The 26,014-nt window shown below is 39.0% G+C and overlaps 1 protein-coding gene across 2 annotated transcripts in view; it reads left to right on the top strand.

The window, feature by feature from the left end:
• The window catches only part of PRMT3 (protein arginine methyltransferase 3), a 157,258-nt gene that overhangs the window by 89,079 nt on the left and 42,165 nt on the right, over positions 1 to 26,014 (top strand). For both annotated transcript variants that reach the window (XM_002708975.5, XM_070072461.1), the window contains exons 11-13: positions 4,687 to 4,765; positions 17,556 to 17,743; positions 19,706 to 19,792. In XM_002708975.5, coding sequence (XP_002709021.1) covers positions 4,687 to 4,765; positions 17,556 to 17,743; positions 19,706 to 19,792 — 354 coding nt within the window. The remainder of the gene's footprint in view (positions 1 to 4,686; positions 4,766 to 17,555; positions 17,744 to 19,705; positions 19,793 to 26,014) is intronic.

Here is a 26,014-nt window from a genome sequence, read left to right as displayed (position 1 = left end):
ATATCTTGCAGGGTTTCTCCAATGTTTTCTAATAATTTGATGGTATCGGGTCATAGATTTAGGTCTTTAATGCATGTTAAGTGGATTTTTGCATAAGATATAAGGTAAGGGTCTTGCTTCATGCTTCTGCACGTGGAAATCCAGTGTTCCCAGCACTGTTTATTGAATAGACTGTCCTTACTCCAGGGATTGGTTTTGGATCCTTGATCAAATATAAGTTGGCTGTAGATGTTTGGATTGATTTCTGGTGTTTCTATTCTGTTCCATTGGTCTATCCTTCTGTTTCTGTACCAGTACCATGCTGTTTTGATTACAACTGCCCTGTAGTATGTCCTGAAATCTGGTATTGTGATGCCTCCGGCTTTGTTTTTGTTGTACAAGATTGCTTTAGCTATTCGAGGTCTCCTGTGTCTCCATATGAATTTCAGCATCATTTTTTCCAGATCTGAGAAGAAGGTCTTCGGTATCTTGATTGGTATTGCATTGAATCAATAAATTGCTTTTGGGGGAATGGACATTTTGATGATATTGATTCTTCCAATCCTTGAGCATGGAAGATTTTTCCATTTTTTGGTTCTCTCTTCTATTTCTTTCTTTAAGGTTTTGTAATTTTCATCGTAGAGATCTTTAACTTCCTTGGTTAAGTTTATTCCAAGGTATTTGATTGTTTTTGTAGCTATTGTGAATGGGATTGATCTTAGAAGTTCTTCCTCAGCTGTGGCATTGTCTGTGTATATAAAGGCTGTTGATTTTTGTGCATTGATTTTATACCCTGCTACTTTGCCAAACTCTTCTATGAGTTCCAATATTCTCTTAGTAGAGTTCTTTGGATCCCCTAAATAAAGAATCATATCATCTGCAAAGAGGGATAGTTTGAGTTCTTCCTTCCCAATTTGTATCCCTTTAATTTCTTTTTCTTGCCTAATAGCTCTGGCTAAAACTTCCAGACCTATATTGAATAGCAATGGTGAGAGTGGGCATCCCTGTCAGGTAGCAGATCTCAGTGGGAATGCTTCCAGCTTTTCCCCATTCAATAGGATGTTGGCCGTGGGTTTTTCATAAATTGCTTTGATTGTATTGAGGAATGTTCCTTCCATAGCCAGTTTGCTTAGAGTTTTCTTCATGAAAAGGTGTTGTATTTTATCAAATGCTTTCTCTGCATCTATTGAGATAATCATATGGTTTTTCTTCTGCAGTCTGTTAATGTGGTGTATCACATAGATTGATTTGCGAACACTGAACCATCCCTGCATACCCTGGATAAATCCCACTTGGTCTGGGTGGATGATCCTTCTGATTTCTTGTTGCATTTTATTGGCCAGAATTTTATTGAGGATTTTTACGTCTGTATTCATCAGGATAATTGGTCTTTAATTCTTTCTCTGCTACATCTTTTTCAGGTTTAGGAATTAAGGTGATGCTGGCTTCATAGAAAGAATTTGGGAGGATTTCCTCTTTTTAAATTGTTCTGAATAGTTTGAGAAGAATTGGAGTTAGTTCTTTTAAAGATGTCTGGTAGAAGTCAGCAGTGAATCCATCCAGTCCTCGGCTTTTCTTTGTTTGGAGGGCCTTTATTGCTGAATCAGTTTCTGACTCGGTTATGGGTCTGTTTAGGTTTTCTGTGTATTAATGGTTCAATCTAGGTAGGTTGTATGTGTTCAGGAATCCGTTTCTGATAGAGTTTTTTGCCACCAAACAGGGAAATCTTTGTTGTAATTTCTGGTGACTCCTTATTTCTGTGGTGTCTGTTGTTATATTCCCTTTTTCTTCTCTGATTTTATTGATTTGGGTCTTCTCTCTCCATTTTTTGGTAGTTGGGCCAATGGGGTGTCAAAATTTTGTTTGTTTTGAAACACCGCTCTTCATTTTGCTGATCTTTTGTAATTTTTTAAATTCAATTCTATTGATTTCTTCTAATATTCTGGGTCCTGCGCTGTGGCGCAATGGGTTACAGCCCTGGCCTGAAGCGCTGGCATCCCATATGGGCACCGGTTCTAGTTCCAGCTGCTCCTCTTCCGATCCAGCTCTCTGCTATGGCCTGGGAAAGCAGTAGAAGAGCCCAAGTCTTTGGGCCCCTGCACCCACATGGGAGAGCCGGAAGAATCTCCTGCCTGGCTTTGAGTTGGTGCAGCTCCAGCCGTCGTAGCCATCTGGGGATTGAACCAGCGGATGGAAGACCTCTCTCTTTCTACCTCTCTCTGTAACTCTGTCTTTCAAATAAGTAAAGTAAATCTTAAAAAAATGTTCATTATAGGGTATTTGGGGAGATAGTTATTGTTTATTATTTCAAATGGAAGCAGACATATGGGAAAGTAAGCATAAATACCAAAGTTTAGAGTACTAAGTGAAACTGAGTTTTTGCCATGGCAGGGAGGGGGTGGAAATCCCTGATTATCCTTGGTAGGAATCTCAAGTTGGAATTGGTACTAATTTGACCATTATCCTCAAACTATTTTTAAAATATGAATGTGTGTGTCTGTGTATGTGTGTGAATTTGAAAGGCAGAAAGAGACTGACAAGGAGTGATCTCTCATCAACTAATTCACTCCCCAAATGCCCACAATTACCAGGGATTGGCTATGATGAAGTCAGGAGTCAGGAACTAAATCCTGGTCTCTGATGTGGGTGGAAAGGACCCAGCTATTTGAACCATCATCTGCTGCCTCCCAGGAAATGTATCTGCTGATTCACTACCCAAATGGCTGCAATGTCTGGGGCTAGGCCTGGCGGAAGCCAGGCGTCCACAGAGTTCCATCTGGGTCTCCCACATGGGAGTCAGGGGCCCAAGTAATCATTTGCTGCTGCTGCTGCTTTTTTAAAGATTTATTTATTGTAAAGGCAGAGTAATGGAAAGGAAGAGACACAGTGTGAAAAACATATTTTATCCACTGGTTCACTCCCCCACAATAGCTAGGGCTGGGAAAAGCCAAAGCCAGGAGATGGAAACCAGAGCAGCCAAGACTCTCTCGCTCCATGGCATGCCAGCAATGCGTGGGCAGCTTATTGTGTCATAACACCAGTCTCTATTAACATGTTTGATCAGCTGATTTTTTTCCCATAAACCACCTTTTAGTAATTCCTCAGAATAATTATAGTTCACTTTGATCAATGAATGATTGCCTGTTTATAAGCATTTGTGTGCATAGATCTACATAAATTATGTCAGATTGATAAAGATTTCTTAGTTGAATTCTGCAAAGTCCTTGGTCTTTGAATACACAGATATTAATGGAGAACTAACTTTTAAGAATTTGACATATTATTGAAGTATTCTATCCAAAAAAGCAGTGTCTACCAAATCCTTACGTTTCCTAATATAAACACATTAATAAGTAAGCTTTGTTTTGCAGGCAGTTATTTCTTATCAGTGAATTACTGTTGGGAGGAAGGGGGAGGTAAAAGCCAGTGTGGAGTTGCTGGTGGCAATTTAATTAAGTTCCTTTATAAGTGATTCAAGCATGAGAGCTGAATTTTCTATAAATTTAAATTTGCTGTTAATCTCTTGTGGTGATTATCCTTTCTGGGTTTCTAGGTTTCATTTTTTTCTTGTTCTAGTGAAACCCTTACAACATTTTTTGTTCACCTGGTTAAAGAATGTTGTGTTTATCTCATCTGGGAGTTGGGTATGTGAGGAACAAATGATTGGATGAGGACAGTTTTTATTTAGAATGCTAAGCTAAGGGTAAAATTCATATTGGTTCACCTTAAGCAGTAATAAGATGTATTATGTGTTAAGCAGTATGCTAAGCACTTGACCTTCCCTGTGGCATGGAGGCGATTGGGAGTGCATGCTAGAAAGCAAAAGATGAGAAGAAACAGGCCCTGACTCTTCAGGTCATGATTTTGTCATTTTAGTAATAATCTGTATAGCATACTATTATGTTGCAGTGTATTTGTGACTCTGGTAGCAGCAGATTCTTTCTATTTGTATGATTATTGTCCTTTCTTGGTAGATGATTCATTACTGTGCTTTAAAATCTGCAGTACACTGGGATCATGTTTCATGAACTGTATTTCAAGCACCATTTGTTCTGCAAAATGTGGATAGTGGTAAAAAAAAAAAGGAGGGGGGGAAGAATCCTGTATTCTGAAAGTGGCAATACTGGGTTCTAGCATGTTCAGCATTTCTCTACCATAATACTACTCAAAACTTCTGTTGTGTTGATGTGAACTTTGACTCTCACATGTAGCATGTGGTGTTCCTCAAACCTTTTAACTAAGGACCTTCTCCTCCTTCCCCTCCACTCTCAAACCTCTCCCCACACCTTTTAACCAAAAAAAAAAAAAAAAAAAAAAAAAAGGCAGGAAACACTTTGTGAAATGCTGTTGTAGAGTAGGGTTTTTGAGCCTTAGAGCTGTTGACATTTTGGGACAAGGAAAAATATAGTTGAGCATAGTTGAAAATGGCTTCTCTACATTAACATTACAACATTCCAGGAAGCTATACTGTTTGCTAACAATTTCTTTCTACAATTTTCCTTTTAACAAAGAAGAAATAGTAGTATGGAAGGTAGACACAGGAAGACTGAGTGTATTCTTCTGTAAGGAACTTGATGGGTCTGCTTTGTCCTCTGGTTTTATAAAAATTATTATTTGGAGAATTTATGCCTAAAGTAACTTCAGATGTGGCAAATATTACATATTTTATTCATTATTGAAATCTACTCTTTTCCTTTTTTTATACAGGGCTATTTTCTTCTTTTTGAGTCTATGTTGGATTCTGTCCTTTATGCAAAGAGCAAATACTTGACAAAAGGAGGATCAGGTGAGTGTGAAATTCTACTCTTAATAATCTAATTGTAGTCCAGTAGAACCAGATGAACCTTTGGATTTCAAATAACCTATGCATGACTGAGAGAGTTCCCAATACAGATGAAAGATATTTCCATTAGAAAAACTTTAAGGCATTCTTCACTATATTTTTGAAAATAGAACATTATGTATGACATACAGCACTCTTAAGTTAATGGTTTTCTCAAGAACTATAATTAGAGGCTTTTTTTTTTTTCTTTTTAAGTAAAATCCTAAGGACTAGGTTTTGGAAGCTTTTTGAAAAATATTTATTTAGGGGCCAGCACTGTAGCATAGTGGGTAAAAGCCACTGCCTGCAATGCCAGCATCCCATATGGGCGTCGGTTCCAGTCCCAGCTGCTCCACTTCCGATCCAACTCCGCTATGGCCTGGTAAAGCAGTGGAAGATGGCCCAGGTGCTTGGGCCCCTGCACCCACGTGGGAGACCTGGAAGAAACTCCTGGCTCCTGGCTTCAGATCGGCGCAGCTCTGGCTGTTGCAGCCAATTGGGTAGTGAACCAGTGGAAGGAAGACTTCTCTCTCTTTCTCTCTCTTTCTCTCTCTTTCTCTCTCTCTTCCTCTCTCTACCTACCTCTCCTTTCTCTGTGTGTAACACTTTCAAGTAAAATAAATAAATAAAAAAATATTCATTTATTTATTTGAAAGAGCTACAAAGAGAAATCTTCCATCTGTTTCTTTTGGTTCACTCTCCAGGTGGCCACAATGGGCAGGGCTAAGCCAGGCCAAAGCCAGGAGCCAGTAGCTTCTTCCACGTCTCCCGCATGGGTAGCACGGACCCAAACACTTGGGCCATCCTCTGCTGCACTTCCAAGACCATTAGCAGGGAGCTGGATCACTATTGAGTAGCTGGGCCACTAACCTATGCTCATATGGGATCCGGCATTGTATACTGTGACTTTACTCACTATGTCACAATGCTGACCGCTTGGAAGCTTTTCGATATTCAAATTGAAATCTAACAGGAACTTCTTTTTGTTTTTAATCTTTATATCATTTAGTTCCTTTTTTCCCAGTAGCATATTTCATACTAATTTCAAGATTATTCACTTTAATGGTGAACTTTCCCTGATCTAACTACATAAACCTAGCATCTGTATGATTTATTGAGACTATCAAAGTAGTGACTGGTTTCTAGTAAGTTTTTGGAGTACAGCATACACAACCAGTGTATAAATGAATCCCAGTAAATTAGGAAGGCTTTCTTTTCAAGTTTCTGGAAAATATTTCATTTTACTAATGACATATTCAGAATAAGACTGTGTATAGGTCTTCTGCTGTGAATAGTTGTATATAAACAAAATGTCATTCAGGGCAGGGATTATTTTTCCTTATTATTGATTCTTCAGTGAGTTCCACAGCTTCTGGAATATAGAGTACCATAGGTGTTGAGTCATTAAAGTTGAATTGAATGGCATCTGTCCCTCCTTGTTCAACCCTCTCCTTGTACCTTTCCTTTCTCAAAGCTTTAGGTTCAACAAATGTTTTCCGTGATCAGAGTTCAGTTGACAAACTCTTAGATGATAATGGATAGAGATGGAGCCATGTGTTCTGTCAATGTGCATGCCAGCAGTTGGTCACCCACCTTTGCAAATTTTTCTTTGAATAAATTTGATCTGATGGTAGATTCGTGTACTGTCTCCTCTGTTCTGTGCTTCTTTTCAGATAGAGAGGAGGGACATTTTGAACTGGCAACATAATATGCTTGACCATAGTCATGCCTCCTGCCCATCAGTGTTCAGTGAAGTTAGTTTGGCAATTATGGTACAATTAAAAATCAGTAAGGCCCAGGGCTAGCGCTGTGGCGTAGCAGGTAAAGCCGCCGCCTGCAGTGCCAGCATCCCATATAGATGCCGGTTTGAGACCTGGCTGCTCTTCTTTCAATCCAACTCTGCCATGGCCTGGGAAAGCAGTAGAAGATGGCCCAAATCCTTGGGCTGCTGCACCCGCGTGGGAGACTTGGAAGAAGCTCCTGGTTTCGGATCGGTGCAGCTCCAGCTGTTGTAGCCAATTTCAACCAGCAGATGGAAGATCTCTGTCTCTCTCTCTCCTCTCTCCTCCTTCTTGATCTATGAAACTCTGACTTTCAAGTAAATAATCTTTAAAAAAAAATCAGTAATGCCCAAGCATAAAACTCAGAAAATTTTCTCGGACAGTAGTAGAATTATTTTCATAATACCATTTAATCTTTTTTTCATTGCTCTATTTCTGGCAGCCATTTCAAGACTGTGCATGTTCTGTGCCATGAACCTAGCTCCCCCTAGTGCGAGAGGACAGCGTGTAAGTGTTCTTGCCAGGCTCTCCTGGGTCAGTGGTGTGCTCCCCAGATGATTCCAACTGCCAGATTCGTACTGGCCTGAAACAGGAGTTGGGAAGTCTGGGGCTCCCACATGGGTAGCAGGGACCCAGCTATACCTAAGCTGTCGCCTGCTACCTCCGAGGGTATGCATTAGCAGGAAGCTGAGATTGGAAGCAGAGCCAGGTATAAGACCATCCCAAATGGCATCTTTCCAGTGTGTCTAACAGCTGCCTCTAAAATTTTTGAATGTGTTTTATCTTGCGACACTTGGATATATCTTTCTCTAATTGTACTGGATTTCTTTCACCAGTACTAACAACACTATTTCCTATAATTTGTTCATTGTCTATTACCTGCCAAATAATGTACTCTCTATTTATTTTTGTTATCAGATATAATCCTCACAGCAGTCCTTTGAGGTTTTAGAAACAGTCTCATAAATGTTCTGGATGACACACATTAAGTAGCCATGGCTTGCTATTTTATTATAATTCAGATCTATGACTTCAGATGCTCTTCACTAAACCGCTTTGTTTTTCTATTATAGGGCGCTTTTTTAATTTGATGCTTGAAGTTCCAGGAAAGATTCAAATAACTTTTTATACTTCCCAGGGTGATATTCATTGATCTTACTGAAGAACTGTCAGCAACTTAATACACTTAAATTGAATTAGCAAAATTCATTAAGAACCTTTAGCATTTTAACAGTGGCAGAGCTATTTCCCATCATCAGAGCTATAAATAAGGAGGTTCAAGTATAGGCCTCTGCATATTTTTATATAGCTAATATTTATGTTAAGGTAATCTGGAAGTACATGGAAAAGAAGTTAGCATCTACCTGCATAACCGTGCTATTCAGTGTTAATTGTTAACAAAATCAAGATAAAAGAATAACATGAAATGTTTAACCTCTTTGTGTATTTGAGTATATCTTGATGAATATCACCAGTTGTTTAGATGCTCATTCTTATAGTACACAACACAGTTTTCCTTTAAATATTTCTGAAGGAAAGATTTTAGAAATAACAATTGCTCTATGAGAGAGGGAGAATATTGAAGATCCTTATAAACATGATGGAACTATGCTTTATTTTCACATGAATTTAGGTTCAGTTTATGTCTCACTATATGGTGGTATTTCAGTTTGAAATTCATACCTAGTTTTTCACAACATTTTCACACATTTTCCTTGAAGTTTTTGAAGTATCTCATACAGATACACATGGCATGGAGTAAAGGCTTTATAAATAACAGCTAAGAAACTGGTATTTAGCCTAGCAGGTAAGGTGCTCACTTCCCACATCAGAGTGCGTGGGTTCAATTCCTGGCTCCAGCTTCCTGACATTTCAGGTGTTGGAAATCTGCAGTGATGGCCCACATGACTGGGTTCAGGCCAACCACGTGGGGGACCTGGATGGGCTGTTCCTAGCTGCTAGCTCCAGCCCTGGCAAAGCATCTGCCATTGCAGACATTTGAAGAGTGAACCAATAGTTGGGAGCGCTCTGCCTTTCTACCTCTAAAATTAATTTAAAAACAAACCAAAAACATACAAGCAGCCAGTAACTTAGCTATTTATCCTCCTGTTATTGCCAAGTATTTCTACAGTTATTTAGAGGTACTCATTCATTTCTAAAACAATTGGTAAAGTTAGTTGAAGATAGGTTTACTAAATACTACATCTGTTTCTACTTAAGACTAACTAAGCACTGTGTGTCAGGAATTTTAGTGTTTTGCATTCAGCAAACTAAGTGATGAGGTAAAGTTGGAAAATGTGAGAAATAGGTTTTTTATATAATTAGAATTAAAACTACAACAAATGTGTATTTTAGGGTAATAACATAGAATGTAAATGTTTTATATGCTAACAATGACATATACTGGAACTCACAAAAATGGGAAAGGCGATGCAGAAGGCAGATGGGAAGAAGTATTTATGCTTCTGTTGCTTTGTCTTTCATAGCAGGAATTAATGGAACATATTTAAAACCAACCGGAGAGTAATAGAATGCTGTCTACAAAGCTGATGTTAAAATAATGCTATTAAAATTGAGTGATGAGATTTGTGGTGGTAGTTCATGTCAATCTCTTGCCTGAGATGGTGTATGTATTTTTCAGAGCACATAGAATTATACACCAAAAGGATGAGTTTTGCTGCATTTAAATTATACTTCAGTAAAAGTGATTTTAAAAACAAAATGAGAGGCAGGCATTTGGTGAAATGGATGAGTCAGTACTTGGGACATCTGCATGCCACATCCGAGTACCTAGTTCAAGTCCCACTTCCAGTCAGCTTCCTGCTAATGCATACTCTGGGAGGTAGAAGATGATGACTCAAGTACTTGGATCCTTACCACTCATGTTGGAGACCCAGATTGAGTTCCAGGCTTCTAGTTTTGATTTGCCCCAGCCCTGGCTGTGATAGGCATTTGAGGAATAAACCAGCAAATTAAAGAAACCTATCTATCTCTTTCTCTGTCTATTTCTCAGTCTCTCTGTCTACCTTTCAAAAAGTTAAAATGACACTAAATAAACAGAGTAAAATTTTAAACTGAAGTGGCAACTCTTTCCTGCTTTAGGACAAATGAATTATGACATGATTTGATTCCTAGCCTTTATGAACAATATATTTATTTTTTAAAAAGATTTATTTATCTATTTGAATGAGTTATATGAAGAGAAGAAGAGACAGCTTCCATCTGCTGGTTCACTCCCCAAATGGCTGCAAGACCCAAGGCTGGGCTAGGCTGAAGCCAAGCACTGCCTTCGGTCTTCCACATGGGTGTAAGGGCCCACACACTGGGGCCATCTTCAACTGCTTTCACAAGCACTAGGAAGGAGCTGGGTTGGAAATGGAGTAGTCGGGACTCAAACCTCTGTCCATATGGGATGTTGGTGCTGCCAACAGCGACTTAACCCATTGGGCTACAATGCTGGGCCCTCAGTGTATGACTCTTTTTTTTTTTTTTTTTTTTTGACAGGCAGAGTGGACAGTGAGAGAGAGAGAGAGAAAGGTCTTCCTTTTGCCGTTGGTTCACCCTCCAATGGCCGCCGCGACTGGCGCGCTGCGGCCGGCGCACCGCGCTGATCCGATGGCAGGAGCCAGGTACTTCTCCTGGTCTCCCATGGGGTGCAGGGCCCAAGCACTTGGGCCATCCTCCACTGTACTCCCTGGCCACAGCAGAGAGCTGGCCTGGAAGAGGGGCAACTGGGACAGAATCCGGCGCTCCGACCGGGACTAGAACCTGGTGTGCCGGCGCCACAAGGTGGAGGATTAGCCTAGTGAGCTACGGCGCTGGCTTCAGTGTATGACTCTTAACACATCTTTTGTTAAGTTTAAAATTTTTGCAAACCTTAAAAATGCAAATTTTTAAACACCATTTTTCAGTTGGTTACTGCTAGTATAATAAACAACTGATTTTTATTGAACTTGTATTCTATAATCTTATTTAGTTTACTGGTTCCCTCTAGTAGTTGTTTTATAGATTCCATAGGTTTTGTTTGTAAATAATCATGTCCTTCAGAAATAGTTTTACTTCTCCCATTTCATACTTTATACTTTTAATTTTTTTCTAGCCTGTAACCATTTGAATTAAATTGGAAATAATAAGTTTATTTATACACAAATAACTAAATGAAAGTCTGATTAAAAATGTGATATTTGGGGCTAGTGCTGTGGTGTAGTGGGTAAAGCCGCAGCATATGGATGCCATTTTCAGTCCCAGCTGCTCCCCTTCTGCTCTAGCTCCCTGCTAATGTGCCTGAGAAATCAAAGGAAGATGACCCAAGTACTTGGTCTCCTGCATCCACATGGGAGACTCGGAAGAATCTCCTGACTCCTGACTTCAGTTTGGCCCAGCTCTGGCAGTTATGGCCACTTGGGGAGTGAACCAGTGGATAGAAGACCCTACTCCCTCCCTCTGTCTGTGTAACTCTACCTTTCAAATAAATACATTAATTTTTTATAAAAGAATGTGATATTTACTTACTTTCAAAGTCTCTTCCAGAAAATATTTATTTACAAAAGGGAAAATAAATTTGTGGTAGAAGCCCAGCTAAATCCACTTTACTAAACTAATCAAAATTGACATAGAGAGGAATAGAAAAAAATAAAATTGTATACTGTTAGGAGCATATAGAAATAATTCATTAGGTGAGGGCATTTGGCATAGCAGTTAAAATGCTGCATCTCATATCAGAATTCTTGGGTTTGAGTCCTGGGTGTGCTTCCAGTTCCGGCTTCTAGCTAATGTACACTCTTGGAGACAGCATTTGATGACTCAATTCTTGGGTCCCTACCACCCATGTGGGAGACCCAGATGGGATTCTAGGCCCTTGACTTCCTCCTAGCCCAGCTCTGGCTGTTGCAGTTATCTAGGGAGTGAACCAGCAGATGGAACATTTCTCTCTGCTTTTCAAATAAGAATTTTAGAAGGAAGAAAAATTCATTTCTTGGCAATACTCCCAAACCAGTAGCAGTTTGTAAATTATAACCGTTACGAAAGAAAACTTAGGGAGTCCATTAATTGCAACATCTTCCATATAGCTAGAAATTTGTTTTCATTGCCTTTCATTAGAAGCATAGTGAAAGTGTTTTTGTTTTCTCTCTCTTTCTCCAAGATTTTCTATTACATTTGAAATTGGAAAACCTGATCTATGCTAATAAAAAACTGCTCTGTTATGAATTCTAAATTTGCAGATATACTTTCCATTCTGTTTCCCTCTTTGCATAGAAAACTGAATCATGTTTCTTATTCCTTCCTTATTTCTGCTCGACTGCTTTTCTTACTATTTTTTGTCCTGTCATCTCATTACTTAATTCAACAAAATAAGACAATGTTTCCATTTTCCTCACTTTGCCTTGAAATTTTATTAAACTCTACTCTTTCTCAACCCCTTTTCTCCTTCCTCTTTTTTCTTTTTCTTTATTTTTAATTTATTTATTTGGGAGACAGAAAAAGAGCTCCCATCAGCTGGTTCATTCCATAGATGCCTGCCACAGAACGGGTTGGCCTGCATTGAAGCCTGGAGCCTGGAAATCAGTTCAGTGTTCCCCCACAGGGCGGTAGGAACCCAACTGCTTGAGTTATCACCACAGCCTCCCAGGTACCTAGATCTGGAAGGTGAATCCAACTCCAATGGGGATGTGGGCCCTCCTTCCTCTTTGTTTTCCAACAAGTGCCTACTGATGTAACTTAGCAAGATGGGGTTTCTCTTTGCCTTTCTTCCATTTGAAAAGCTTAAAATGTGGTGTCATACACAATTGAAATCATATGGAATTTTTAGTTAGACCTTAACTAACTGTGTCCTTGATGACTAATTACCTTATTGGCTGATGGAGAACAGTAATTTGGACAAGTTACTTTCAGTTTCTTTACCTTTACAATGAATGTTATCATCCAGCTTTATAGAACCATTCAAAAGTCACTGAGATGCTTGACATAAAGTAGTTTCTTTTTTTTTTTTTTTTTTTTTTTTTTTTACAGGCAGAGTGGACAGTGAGAGAGAGACAGAGAGAGAAAGGTCTTCCTTTGCCGCTGGTTCACCCTCCAATGGCCGCCGCTGCAGCCGGCGCACCGCGCTGATCCTGGCAGGAGCCAGGAGCCAGGTGCTTTTCCTGGTCTCCCATGGGGTGCAGGGCCCAAGCACCTGGGCCATCCTCCACTGCACTCCCTGGCCACAGCAGAGAGCTGGCCTGGAAGAGGGGCAACCGGGACAGAATCCGGCGCCCCAACCGGGACTAGAACCCGGTGTGCCGGCGCCGCAAGGTGGAGGATTAGCCTATTGAGCCACGGCGCCGGCCATAAAGTAGTTTCTTAATAAATATTAAATATAACCCCTCCTGTGTAAAATACAGGAATTATGAGATTAACATTAGGTTTGTACTTATAAATGTTATGAAGTGAATTTAAGTATTGTGATAATAATGCCTGTCATTTGTATAGCACTTAATATTTTCTAACTTTGACATAATCTCCATATAAACAACCACTGGCACTTGTTCATAGTGGTTATAAAGGTTTCATGTAGTCTTCATGTCTGTTTTTCACATTTAGCATTGCTTTTGTTCAGTGATGTTATAGCAGTATCATTTTTGCTTTTTTTCAATACACGGGTTTTCAAAGTATATTGTGGCTACATATTAGTCTAGCTGTGCTTTACTAGGCTTAGTCACTGTAAGTCAGTGTTGAGGTAATATGTCCAATTTCAAATAATATTAAGGTGCCCTGATTATACAAATTGGAAATTCATTATTAAAGTTTTTCTGGCTCCCAAAATATCAGCTGATTTGGTGGCTGTCTATTTCCTTTTTTGTATATCAAGCATTTTGCTATCATTGACTATATTAACTAAAACCTTGCTCTGTATTGTTCACATATATTGTGAGATGAACAGTTTATTTTGACTTCATTTACTATTCTTTTGTTCCCAATCTTTTTACTCTGTGGTTATTTATATACAAGCAGTGATTGTAGTGCTTCCTAGGAATCGATTCTTTATGCATCTCAGTCTTATCCTTCAGTGTCTAAAAGTTTGCAAGGCATTTCTAAGGGATAAAGGATTTCCCATCTTTATCTATTCACCATGTGAGCTGTTCTAGTGACAAATGAATTCTGGGCACTGAGTCGAGAAGGACACAGATGTCAAAGCCATGAATTTATAAATGGTGTGTTAAGAGGTGCTTTTGTCCAATCAGCGTTTTGTTAATTTCACCTAAAAGAAGGAATAATTATTCAATTATAGCTTCTATCTGACAAAAATCAAATGACAAATGTTTCAGGATGTGAACATAAAGGATCTGCCAGGATTCTGGCAGGTGACCCAAAATTTAGGCAGCTGTGAGGAGATGGACATAGAGCAAAACTGACCTGTAACACTGATTATAAATATTATCCCTTATGAATATTTATAGATCTTACTGAGAGGTAAATAATTTGATTTATAAATACTGTCAAATGCAAAAACCATTATTTTGTATCTTTGTGAAATATAGTTAACTCAAAAATATACTTCAATAACTAATTGTATTCTTTTAGTTTACTCTTAGTATCAGTATAGTTTCAAGACTGTCTTATTACTTTCACTAAGTTAGTTTTTTTCTCACAAAAAGTTATTTTTATTTCTTAGTGACATTACTGATAATATTGAAATGTCACATTGCCTGATGAAGAGCCAAAGATCAAAACACTTTTTGTATAAAAGGCCAGATAGTAAATATTTTGGGGTTTTTAGGTCATACGGTCTCTTGGGCCCAACTATTCCTCTCTGCAAGTGTAGTGCAGAGCAGCCATGGACAATAGGTAAACAAGTGAAAGTGACAGTGTTGCAACTATATTTACTGAATAGCATCAGCCAGGCCATCGTTTGCTGACCCTAACATAGCGGTGGGTGGTGTTAGAAAATTCTGAGATTTGCAAGAATATTCTACAATAGAAGAACTAAATAGATGTGTCAGATATCTTCATGTCTATATACTGTACAGCTCTGGATGCTGCTTAATTCCTGTAAATGATAGTGTGACTGGCACTCCTGGAGGGTGGCACAGTGTGGTGGCCTTGATCAGAACCATCTGTACCAGGAGTTACCTGTGTATATCCTACCTGTTTTGAAGATAAAGTTTATTGGAACACAACATTGCTCATTTGTTCATGTTTTATGTATGGTTGCTTTTGCACTAATAGCAGTTTTTAACAAAAGCCATATGAGCCTACACAACCTAAAATACTAAGTTTACAGAAAAATGTTTGCTTTCTATACCATTATTATGATCCTCTTTAAGGATGAAATTACAGAGCATAATATAAGAAAGCTTCTATGATTGTCATATTTAGTCCAACAAAGGATATATCAGGAAGTTTGCCAAAAATCTAATGTCACTTTCAAATTCTTTTTTCTTCAACATGGAGGCTAAATATACTCACTCTAGCTGATTATTTTGCTGTGTGGGCATTTTGAGTAGCATATTATTACTTTGAAGAATTTATCTCAATCAGAAATTTAAGTAGGAGGTTTACCCGTTGGTGGAAAATGGGAAAATAGAAACAATCCAGTCTGTATAGTAGTGGATTCCCACTCAATGCAGCCAGCTTACTTTCTTTACATGCCCTCTTAAGGAAAACTTGAGAAACTTCTTATCAATGACATAGCCTAGGTCTTTTTTTTTTTTTTTTTTTCTGGGTATCTCACAAATTAAGTTTGGAAGCAGTTGCTTTGATGCCAGAAGATATTATCTTGGGCCTTATTTGGAGGATAATTTAGTGCTGCTGTCATTAAATAATAAAATCACCCACACTGTAGATAGGAACAAAGTTGGGGAGGAAAGTGTGATTTCTCCGCTGTTTCACTGTTAGTGCTAGTGAATAAGCATGAGAATCTTTGTTTTCTGAGTGTCTTTGGTATGTTTATACTTTACTTCAGTTTGCTGCTATGAGAACATGTGATTTATATTTTTATTTCATGAATCTCCTAAAAGTTGATATTTGAGATAGGTGAAGGATGGAGTTTGTGTTATAAAGACTTTTACTTGTTATCAGTAGGGTTTCTTCCTGAATGATTCTTTCTTAACTCTGAGGACATTTGCCCACCTGGTTCTCTGCTTGCTTCTGCGACCTCAGCTTCTCAGCCTCCTTTTCTCCATGCCCCTTAAATGCTGTCACTCACTGTGTATTCTCCTGAGGTCTCATGAGCTCCAGTTACTTAATTTCCATTTGTATGTGCATATCTTGAAATTCATATCTTGAATCCATATAATTGCTTTTGCATTTCAAACCTGTGTATTATGCTTCTTATTAGATATTTTTATCTGTCCCATAAGCAGAGAACTCTCTCATCCCTACTGAATGTGCCCATATCATTCCCTATTAATAATGATTAGTTGGAAGTCTCTAAAGTAAGTTACTATAGCTAAATACTGCCTTTTTTGACTCTTCCACAAGTCCACAGCCAGCCTCAGGGTCCTGTGAGTTCTACCTCCTAAACATTCCTTGAATACTCCTTTCACCAGGGCATTACCCTCCTCCGGGCCACCTGGATTATTGCAAGTATCTCTTAATTTGTCTCTGCTTTTAGTTTTGTACCTTCCCATTCATTTTCCACATTGCAATACAGATGATTTTTACCAAAAGCAAAATCTAATCCTGTTACTATCTTATGTTAAATTTTTCACTAGATTATCCTTATTCTTGGACTCTTAATTCCAGCTTACTGACCCAGCCACACATTATTTGTTCCCTACTTAACTTGTTAGACCTTATATCTCACTGTGTGTCTCTAATTGGATTGTATAAGGGCCGTCTATTAATTCTAGTAACTATGCACATGACTGACTCTTCCTAAAACATCCTTCTCCTTCCCTTCTCCTAGCTTCCTGTGATGTCATTTCTTACCTTACTGGTAGCCCTGCTGCCCTGCTACAGCCAGTTTTGAATTGCTTGTTTTTGCTTTGAGCTCCAACAATACCTTGTATTTTGTCTATTTTAGTATTTGTTAACTCACAAGTAGTTGTACATTTGTTAAGATTGTCTATGTATAACTTCCTTGAGAGTAGGAGGCATGTAAATTGGATTGGCATACTTGATGCCCATAAATATTTCCTTTTATATTGAGAGGATAGTATGAACTGGTATTCTATACAACTATAAATCCCATCACATTTTTTATGTGATATATATTTTTTCATTTTTTGTTTATTAGAGCGAGCCCACCTGCTGGTTCACTCCCTAAATACTTGCAGTGGTGGCCAGGCCAAGCTGAAGGTGAACTCAGTCCAGGTCTACTATGTGGGTGGACTTACTTTAGCCATCATTGGAGTTTGCATTAGCAAGAAGCTGGAGTCAAGAGTTGGAGCTGGACATCAGATTTAGACACTCTGATATGGGTTAGAGCATCACACCCCTATTTCAACCTCTAAAATAATTGCCTGTCCATTTTAAAAATGATTTATCTTTCCATGTTTTAGAGCAGGAGTGGGGAATGTTCAGTCCTCAGGATGTGTAAGGCCTGCAAAATCATTTGGTTTGTCCTGCTCAGGCAATTCCAGGAGGGAATAAAGTTTCAATAAATCTATAGCAGGCTAATTTTAAAGTTATAATTTTGTATGGCCTGGGAATGGATGTTATAAATATCCAAATGGCCCTTGGCTAAGAAAGGTTCCCCATCTGTTTTAGAAGAATATACAAAGTAAAAATCTAGTACTTTTTAAATAGGAACCCATCACTAAAATCCTTATTTTATTCTTAGCATCATATCTTTTATTTTTTCTATCATGCTGTCTCTTTTTTTAAAGACTACTAGATGGACCTTGGTTGTTTTCCCTTGTCTTATACCTTCGTGAATCTCCAGTTTTGTAATCCATACTGATGGGTTTGGTGTTTATATGTAACCTTTAAAAAACAATATTCTGTGGTGAAGGGAGATAATGCTAATTTGTTGTGTGACTTATTTGTTGCAGTCTACCCTGACATTTGCACGATCAGCCTGGTAGCAGTGAGTGATGTGAATAAACATGCTGATAGAATTGCTTTCTGGGATGATGTCTATGGCTTCAACATGTCCTGCATGAAGAAATCAGTCATTCCAGAAGCTGTTGTGGAGGTTTTAGATCCAAAGACTCTTATCTCAGACCCTTGTGGTATTAAGGTAGGTATTTTATCAATCTGTCTTTTACCACAGTATTGCCATTTATCTTAGTTCTTGAAATTATAATATATTGATTTTATATATGAATATTTAGTCTGCTTCCAATTTTAATGGTTCTAAAACAACTTGAAGTCATAATATTTACAGCTGACTACATTATCCTTTGGAATCACTTTTCTTTATGAATGCCATTTACCTTGTTTTATGTTTCTTCAAATCTAACTCTGAACTGATGTAATTATTTACATTTATTTGGTTCGTTTAAGGCAAAAAGTCTTGTAGTATTTTTTTCTGCTTCACTGCCATGCCCTAGCCTTGTTCTAGCTCTTCATTTACAGCTAGATTTTTCTTCATATCATATATTCTATGAACTTTAATTTCTCTCATTCAGATTTCTTCTAGTCTTTTCAGATTCAGTAATTACCATGAATTTGCCCATGAAGCTGAAGCTCTAGTCTTTGTTTCTCAGTTACACTTCTTGTGTTTTATTATCTTTCCCACATTAATCTTTGATTTTATTGTGACTTTTTCTATGTTGAATTTACTGTGTGAAGAAAAGTCATCCTGCTTTTCTTAAAAACTCTTTAATTTGTTTCAACAAGCTAATCAAATATATATATAGTTTGTTCAGCATTAGGTTAGGATCTCAGAGCATCAGTAATTGTTCTTCAAAAAGTAGATATTCAGTAAATGTTAATTTTCTTACATGGATAAAATGTTAAAAATTAGCATAGAATAATGAACATGAAGTTTCTAAAGAGCAAGCCAATTAAAATTACATTCAGCTTTTATGAAAAACAAACCACCGCCGGCTTGATGTTTATAGGACTGATCAGTGTTCTGGTATGCTGATAATAAGGGATTTACTTGGGCTTTTTTGGTTCAGGGTAGAGGTATACAGTTAGAATCAATACAGTCTGAAGACTAAGCAGAAAGGGGATTTGGGGGAGGAAAATGCTAATTTCTCTAGGGGTCTTTATACTTAGTGCCCAAAACCACTATGAATAAATACCTGAAATGGAAAATTTAAGACTGAAAAATAAAGATGTTTTAAAAACATGCATGCCTTTAAAAATATTTATCATTTTGAGCAAATGCAATTTGTTCTGTGTTCTCCAATCCTACAAATAAAAGTAACCACATTGTAAAGGCTTAATTTTTTTCTCAAACTATTCTGTGGTGTCATGTCTCAGGTATTTGGTTACATGAGTTGTGTTCTCTGGATTATAAGCTACTCATGGCAAGGCAACTAACGACACACTTCCCATCAGATTGCAGTGGCTGAAAGGTGATTCCCTTCTCTCTCCATGGTGAAATAGAGAATTTGAACCAGAGAAGAGTAGAAAAATAAAGATAATTGGCTGTTTTTTCCCCAAATTGAATCTTAGTTTTTATGTTTGGTTTCAATATTTGTGGTTTTTCCCAGTATCTTAAAACAAAGTTATCTTCAAGTGCAGTTAAAAAAGTGAATTTTAGAACAACTTTTTGTTTTCATTAGCATGTGTCTTCAAATTGGCATTTCCTATAAAAAATATTGACTGTTGTCATGTACCACTTGTAGTAAATGTAGGAGGAAAATCACAGTGGTATGCAATATGATTTTAGATGGAACACAGAAAATATTTATTTGAAATCGTTTACATTAGTTTGCCTAAGGAAAGCTTTAACTAGTAGATTAGAGCCATGATGTGATATATATTATTGCTTATAAAAAGTCCAAGTAAAAAAAAAGACTAATTTAAAGAAAACATAACTAAATGATAGTATTTGAAATTACTAAATGATACTAAATGTTATTTATTTGAAAGTAAATCCCAAAAAATGACACGTGAATAAACAAAGTTTTTGAAACATGGGTTTGAAGCATTTCCTTTTGCCAAAAAAGGAATCAATGTTTTTCTGTTTTGGGGTTTTGTTTTTATATGTATACTAAATTCTTCCTTTGCCCTTTTTAATGTGTAGCACATAGATTGCCATACAACTTCTATCTCAGATTTGGAGTTTGCTTCAGATTTTACCCTGAAAATTATGAAGACATCCATTTGCACGGTAAGTTATGTCATTCTGATTTCTCAGATTTCACTAGCAACTGAGTTGATTGGCAGGCTACTGAATTAATTACCAGATTTGTGATAAATGAAAATGCCTGTTGCCTTTGAGAGTCTGTCTTTGCCATCGTGAGGCCATTAAACAGATCTGAATAGGAAAGTGGACTTCAAAAAAGTTCATGTAGTTCAGTAGAGAAAGCATAAGGAAACTATGTTTACATAATGATTTCTTTTTAGATTCTTGATCATTATCTATTATATAATTAAGAATCTATTGTATGATTCATCAAGAGCACTCTCCAAAGACACAAATTTGTATCCTGGGGCCTGTGCTGTGGCATTGTAGGTTAAGCCTCTGCCTGTGGCACTGGCATCACATATGGGAATTCATCATTTCTGAGTCCTATTACTCCACTTCCAATTGAGTTCCCTGTTAGTGCACCTGGGAAAGCAGCGGAAGATGGCCTGAGTGCTTGGGACCCTGCACCTACATGGGAGACCCAATGGAATCTCCTGGTTCCCATCTTGGGATTGGTGCAGCTATGGCCGTTGTGGCTATCTGGGGAGTGAACCAGTGGATGGAAAACCTCTCTCTCTCTCTCTCCCCCTCTTCCTCACTCCTTCCCCACCTCTCCCCATCTCTTCATCTCCCTTTCCTTATCTCTTTGTGTAACTCTGACTTTCAGAAAAATAAATCTTAAAAAAAAAAAAAAAAGGCAGAGTTACAGAGAGATAGAGCCTCCATCTGCTGATTCACTCCCTAAATGGCCATAATGGCTGGGGCTGGGCCAGGCCGAAGCCAGGAACTTCATCTGAGTCTCCCATGTGGGTGTAAGAACCCAAGGATTGAAGGCATCCTCTGCTGCTTTCTCTGGCCATTAGCAGGGAGCTGAGTCAGAAGTAGAGCAGCCACTTCTGACTTCTGCCAGGGCATGAACCAGTACCCATATGGTGAACAGTATTGGAATTACCTCCTCTTTGAAGGTTTTATAGAATTCAGTTATAAAGCCATCAGGTCCTGGACTTTTCCTTAATGAAAGACTTTTTTTTTTTTTTTTATCTTTTATTTAATGAATATAAATTTCCAAAGTACGACTCATGGGTTACAATGGCTTTCCCCCCCCATACCGTCCCTCCCACCCACAACCCTCCCCTTTCCCACTCCCTCTCCCCTTCCATTCACATCAAGATTCATTTTCGATTATCTTAATATACAGAAGATCAGCTTAGTATACCTTAAGTAAGGATTTCAACAGTTTGTTCCCACACAGAAACATAAAGTGAAAAGTAATAGATGATTTTTTTTTTAAATCATGATGAAATCAGATCAGACCTATTGTCATGTTTAATCCCAGTGAGAGTCAAGTTGGGAATTGATAATTTCTTTCTTTTTTTTTTTTTTTTTTACAGAAGATCAGTTTAGTGTACATTAAGTAAAGATTTCAATCGTTTGCACCCCCATAGAAACACAAAGTGAAATATACTGTTTGAGTACTCATTATAGCATTAAGCCTCAGTGTACAGCACATTAAGGACAGAGATCCTACATGAGGAGTAAGTGCACAGTGACTCCTGTTGTTGACTTTACCAATTGACACTCCTGTTTATGGCATCAATAATCTCCCTATGCACCAGTCATGAGTTTCCAAGGCTATGGAAGCCCCTTGAGTTCTCCGACTCTTATCTTGTTTAGACAAGGTCATAGTCAAAGTAGAGGTTCTCTCCTCCCTTCAGAGAAAGGCACCTCCCTCTTTGAAGACCTGTTCTTTCCACTGGGATCTCACTCACAGAGATCTTTTTGCCAGAGTGCCTTGGCTTTCCATGCCTGAAATACTCTCATGGGCTTTTCAGCCAGATCCGAGTGCCTTTAGGGCTGATTCTGAGGCCAGAGTGCTATTTAGGACATCCGCCATTCTATGAGTCTGCTGAGTATCTCACTTCCCATGTTGGATCACTCTCCCCTTTATTTATTCTATCTGTTAGTGTTAGCAGATACTAGACTTGTTTATGTGCTCCCTTTGACTCTTAGTCCTTTCATTATGATCAATTGTGAACTGAAATTGATCACTTGGAATAGTGAGATGGCATTGGCACATGACACCTTGATGGGATTGAATTGGAATCCCCTGGTATGTTTCCAACTCTACCAATTGGGGCAAGTCAGCCCGAGCATGCCCCAAATTATACATCTCTTCCCTCTCTTATTCCCACTTTTATGTTTAACAGGGATCACATTTCAGTTAATTTTCAACACTTAAGAATAACTGTGTGATAATTACAGAATTAAACCAGTCATATTAAGTAGAACAGACAAAAAAAAATACTATGAGGGATAATATATTAAGTTGTCCATTGGCAGTCAGGGCTATGCTGATCAAGTCACCATTTCCCATAGTGTCCATTTCACTTCAGGAGGTTTCCTTTTTGGTGTTCAGTCAGTTGTCACCGAATTGAAAGACTTTTGATTACTGTTTCAATCTCACTGCTTGTTATGGGTCTGTTTAGATTGTCTGTATCTTATTGATTTAATCTTGGTAGGTTATATGAATCCAAAATCTGTCATTTCATAGATTTCCTTCCATTCAGGATCTAATTCTGGAGAGTAATTGTGTTCTTTTGTAGGTGTCATGCTGCCTTGCTTCTTCATGTCTCATGTGTCCCTAATTGATGTCTGCCCATCTGGTATCTTCTTTATGGACTGGCTTTTATTGTAAAAGAGTCGATGGTTTAGCTAGAATGCAGAGTCTTACTAAGCTTGTTTTGGCTTTGGTTCTAGGTGAGCCCAGGAGTGTAGTCTGAGTGATTTCTTTTGTCTTTGCCAGTGTCAGCTGTGTCTATAAGTGACACATTGGTCTAGTCTGCTGCAATTCATAGCAATTGAAGTGTCACTTTTAGGTGAATAAGGGTTTCCTTGAGCATGTATCTCTGGTCCACAGAGAGTATGGTGTCAGTCTTCCTGGAAAAGGTGATAGCTAGGGCCTTGTTTTTGGTACTGAGGGAGACAAAGCTGGCTGCCCCTTGTCCTGCTGGCAAGCCTGGGTGATGCTAGGGCTTGTGACACTACATGCTGTGGCTCTAGGACTGTGTAATGTTGATGGACCCTTCCTTAGGTCCTGCTAGGAGAGTCCAGCTGGTACTGTGTCTTATAACACCAACAGCTCTAGTCTTTGGACTAGGGGACATGAATTGAACCTGTTGCAGTCCTATAGGGTGATTACAAGGTATACAGGAGAGTGTGACTCCAGAGAGGTGGAATGCAGGTAGTGTCTTCTCTATGTCCACCGGGTGGATTCCAGTGGTACTGAGAAATTTAGAACAAACTGTTACAGTCATGGTATTGCAGGGTACAGAGTAGTCATTACCCATATCTCGCAGCATGGGTATAGTTTTTTATGGGCTGTTTCTGGTGTTAACTCCCAGAAGCCAAGGTGAGTCCCCTGGCTTATGTAGAGTACATGAGAATAGTTCTGGGGCTGAATCCCTTCACAGTTGCAGGATACAGAGGGTCTATCTTCTGCCCCTCATGTTGCCCTGCCTCTGACTATGATGCTTGTAGGAACAAAAACAGAGGGGCACTGTGAAGCTTTTTGCTCCCAAGTATGACACTCTGCACAGGTTGGGAAGGGGGAGAAAGTAAGGGAGCTTCCCTGCTCCAAGCCTAGCAGTTGCTTATACCCCAGTCGGCTCTCCAGGCCGAAGTAAAAGTGAGTGAATGACTGTGGAATTCCCTCTCCACTAAAACTGCAAGTGGCTGTGCTTGCGGAAATGTCTTCCTCCTTGGCATGGTAAGATGGCAACTCAAGCCGTGAGCTAGCTGCACTGTGTGACTGGCTGCAGCCATATCTCTGATTGCTCCATGGAGTCTACACTGTTCTCCCCGCCACCACACTTCTTTGCTAAAAATTTCCATCAGTGAGACCTCTGGAAACCTAGACCTTCCTTTGTTCTTTTCATATCCCAGAGCAGCTTAAGTTACTGAAGCTATACCCTGTTCAGCCTTCTTGGATCTCTAGATTTATTTATTTATTTGAATGGCAGAGTGACAGAGAAGGAGAAGTGTGATCTTTCGTTCATTGATTCATTACCAAGTGGCTGCAATGACCAGGACTGGGTCAGACTCAGGCTGAAGCCAGGAGCTCCATCCAGGTCTCCCATGTGGGTGGCAGGGACCCAAGTAGTTGGGCCATTGTCCACTGCCTTTCCTTTGTAGCAGGGAGCAGGATCATAAGCAAAGCAGCAAAAGCTGGAACGTGAACCAGCACTCATATGGGATGCTGATGTCACAGATATTCTGTGCCACAAAGCTGGCCCCAAATCCATTATTTTTATAGAAATTGTAAGATTATAATTTATCTCATGAGTTCTAATTTACTTTTAATGTCATTGTGTAATCATGTAATGTTCTCTTACTCCATATACCAGCAGCATTTATGTTAGCATCAGTCAGAAAGTTCCTTACAGGTACAGAAAAACATCTTCGTTGATAATCTACAATGTATTTTAATTGACTTTTAATAATGCTCTTACTATAGCAGGTGAGTTTTTTATCCTGTAAATGAAAATATTACCATTTTATCAGGGACATCCTGATACAAATAAGTGTCTTCAGGATGTAAAAAATTTTATTTGGTATTATCTTAGTCATTTTCATGTGTTAGTTTCAGTGTAATAATAATAACAAGGAATGTTATCCTCCCTTGTTTTAAAAAAAATGATTTTAATTCTTTAATTGAGAGGTAGAGTTACAGACATGAGAGGGAGAGACAGAGAGAAAAGTCTTCCACTTACTGGTTCACTCCCCAAATGGCTGCAACGACTAGAGCTGGACTGACCTGAAGCCAGAAGCCAGAAGCCAGAAGCCAGGAACTTCTTCCAGGTTTCCCACACTGTTGCAGGGGCCCAACCACTTGGGCCGCCTTCTACTGCTTTCACAATCCATAGCAGAGAGTTGGATCAGAAGAGAAGCAGCCGGGATTAGAACTAGTACCCATATGAGATGCCAGTGCCACAGGCAGAGGGTTAACCTATTGCACCACAGTGCTGGTTCCTATTCTTCCTTTGTATTGGCATGTACTGGAATAGCTTTTTTCCATTTATACAAACTTCACTTAAGAGGTTTTTAAAACCATTTAACAAGGAATGTTATTTTTCCTTAAGCATTTTTTAATATTTTATTTGTATGTATCTCATAAATATACCATTAGGAACATAGTACCCACTGTACCTGCCCTCGCTCCCATCCCACCCCCACCCCCATTTAATCCAAGAAAGAAAAAGAAACAGAAAAAAAGAATGGAATATAAAAACTAAGAGAACTTGTCGCTCCCCGTCTTCACGGAGGAACGACACAGGACCCTGCGCTGTTCTTTCGTCTGCTCAGCCCTCCCCGGGTTTGCTGCTGGTTCTTCCCGGGTTGGCTACTATCCCTTCCACCTCCGTGGAAGGGCAGTTCCCCCTGGCCACATTCCCCACTTCCGCAGGGGAGCGGCACACCGCCGGCCGGCTTTCTCGGGGGCTGCACAGGTGTTCCTTCAGATGTTCCCCCTAGATGTTCCTGGTGCATGCCGTCTCTCTCCTCCTTTATAGTCCTCCTCCGCCAATCCCAACTCGGCTGCCCACACGCCGAGTACGCTGCTCTCCTCCAATCAGGAGCAAGTCCTACAGTTTATTAGTTGAACTGGAGGCAGCTGTGCGAAAGCTGTTTACTTCTCTCCCAGCGCCATATTGTGGGAGAGCAGATGCATAGAATAAGTCCTAATTCGAGTAACTTAGTCTAGTCCGGATTGCTCCCCACAGAACTGTTCAACAGTCTAGACCAGGGCTGTTCTATGGTTTTGTTTCTTGAAGGTGATTTTGCTTTTTATTCCCCTTCCTCTTTCCCCTTCATTCCTCCCCCTTCTTTCCTTTCAGAAACTTAATTGTCTTTAAAGAACCCAAGGTGGTACATCTCTTGTGAGCTCTGACATAACTTTAACTTATGAGACATAGTATTATCCTCCATTTAATACACTAAATGGAAATAATTCTTGAGAGCAAGGTTTTTTTTAAGATTTTATTTATTTATTTATTTTATTTGAGAGGTAGAGTTACAGACAGTGAGAGGAAGAGACAGAGAAAAAGGTCTTCCTTCCGTTGGTTCATTCCCCAATGGCTGGAGCTGCGCTAATCTGAAACCAGGAGCTTCGTCTGGGTCTCCCACGCAGGTACAGGGACGCAAGCACGT

The sequence above is a fragment of the Oryctolagus cuniculus genome, chromosome 1, assembly GCF_964237555.1.
Source record: "Oryctolagus cuniculus chromosome 1, mOryCun1.1, whole genome shotgun sequence".
Taxonomy (NCBI): Eukaryota; Metazoa; Chordata; class Mammalia; order Lagomorpha; family Leporidae; genus Oryctolagus; species Oryctolagus cuniculus.
The sequence above is the reverse complement of the archived record's forward strand: the minus strand, read 5'-3'. Positions and strand labels throughout refer to the sequence as shown.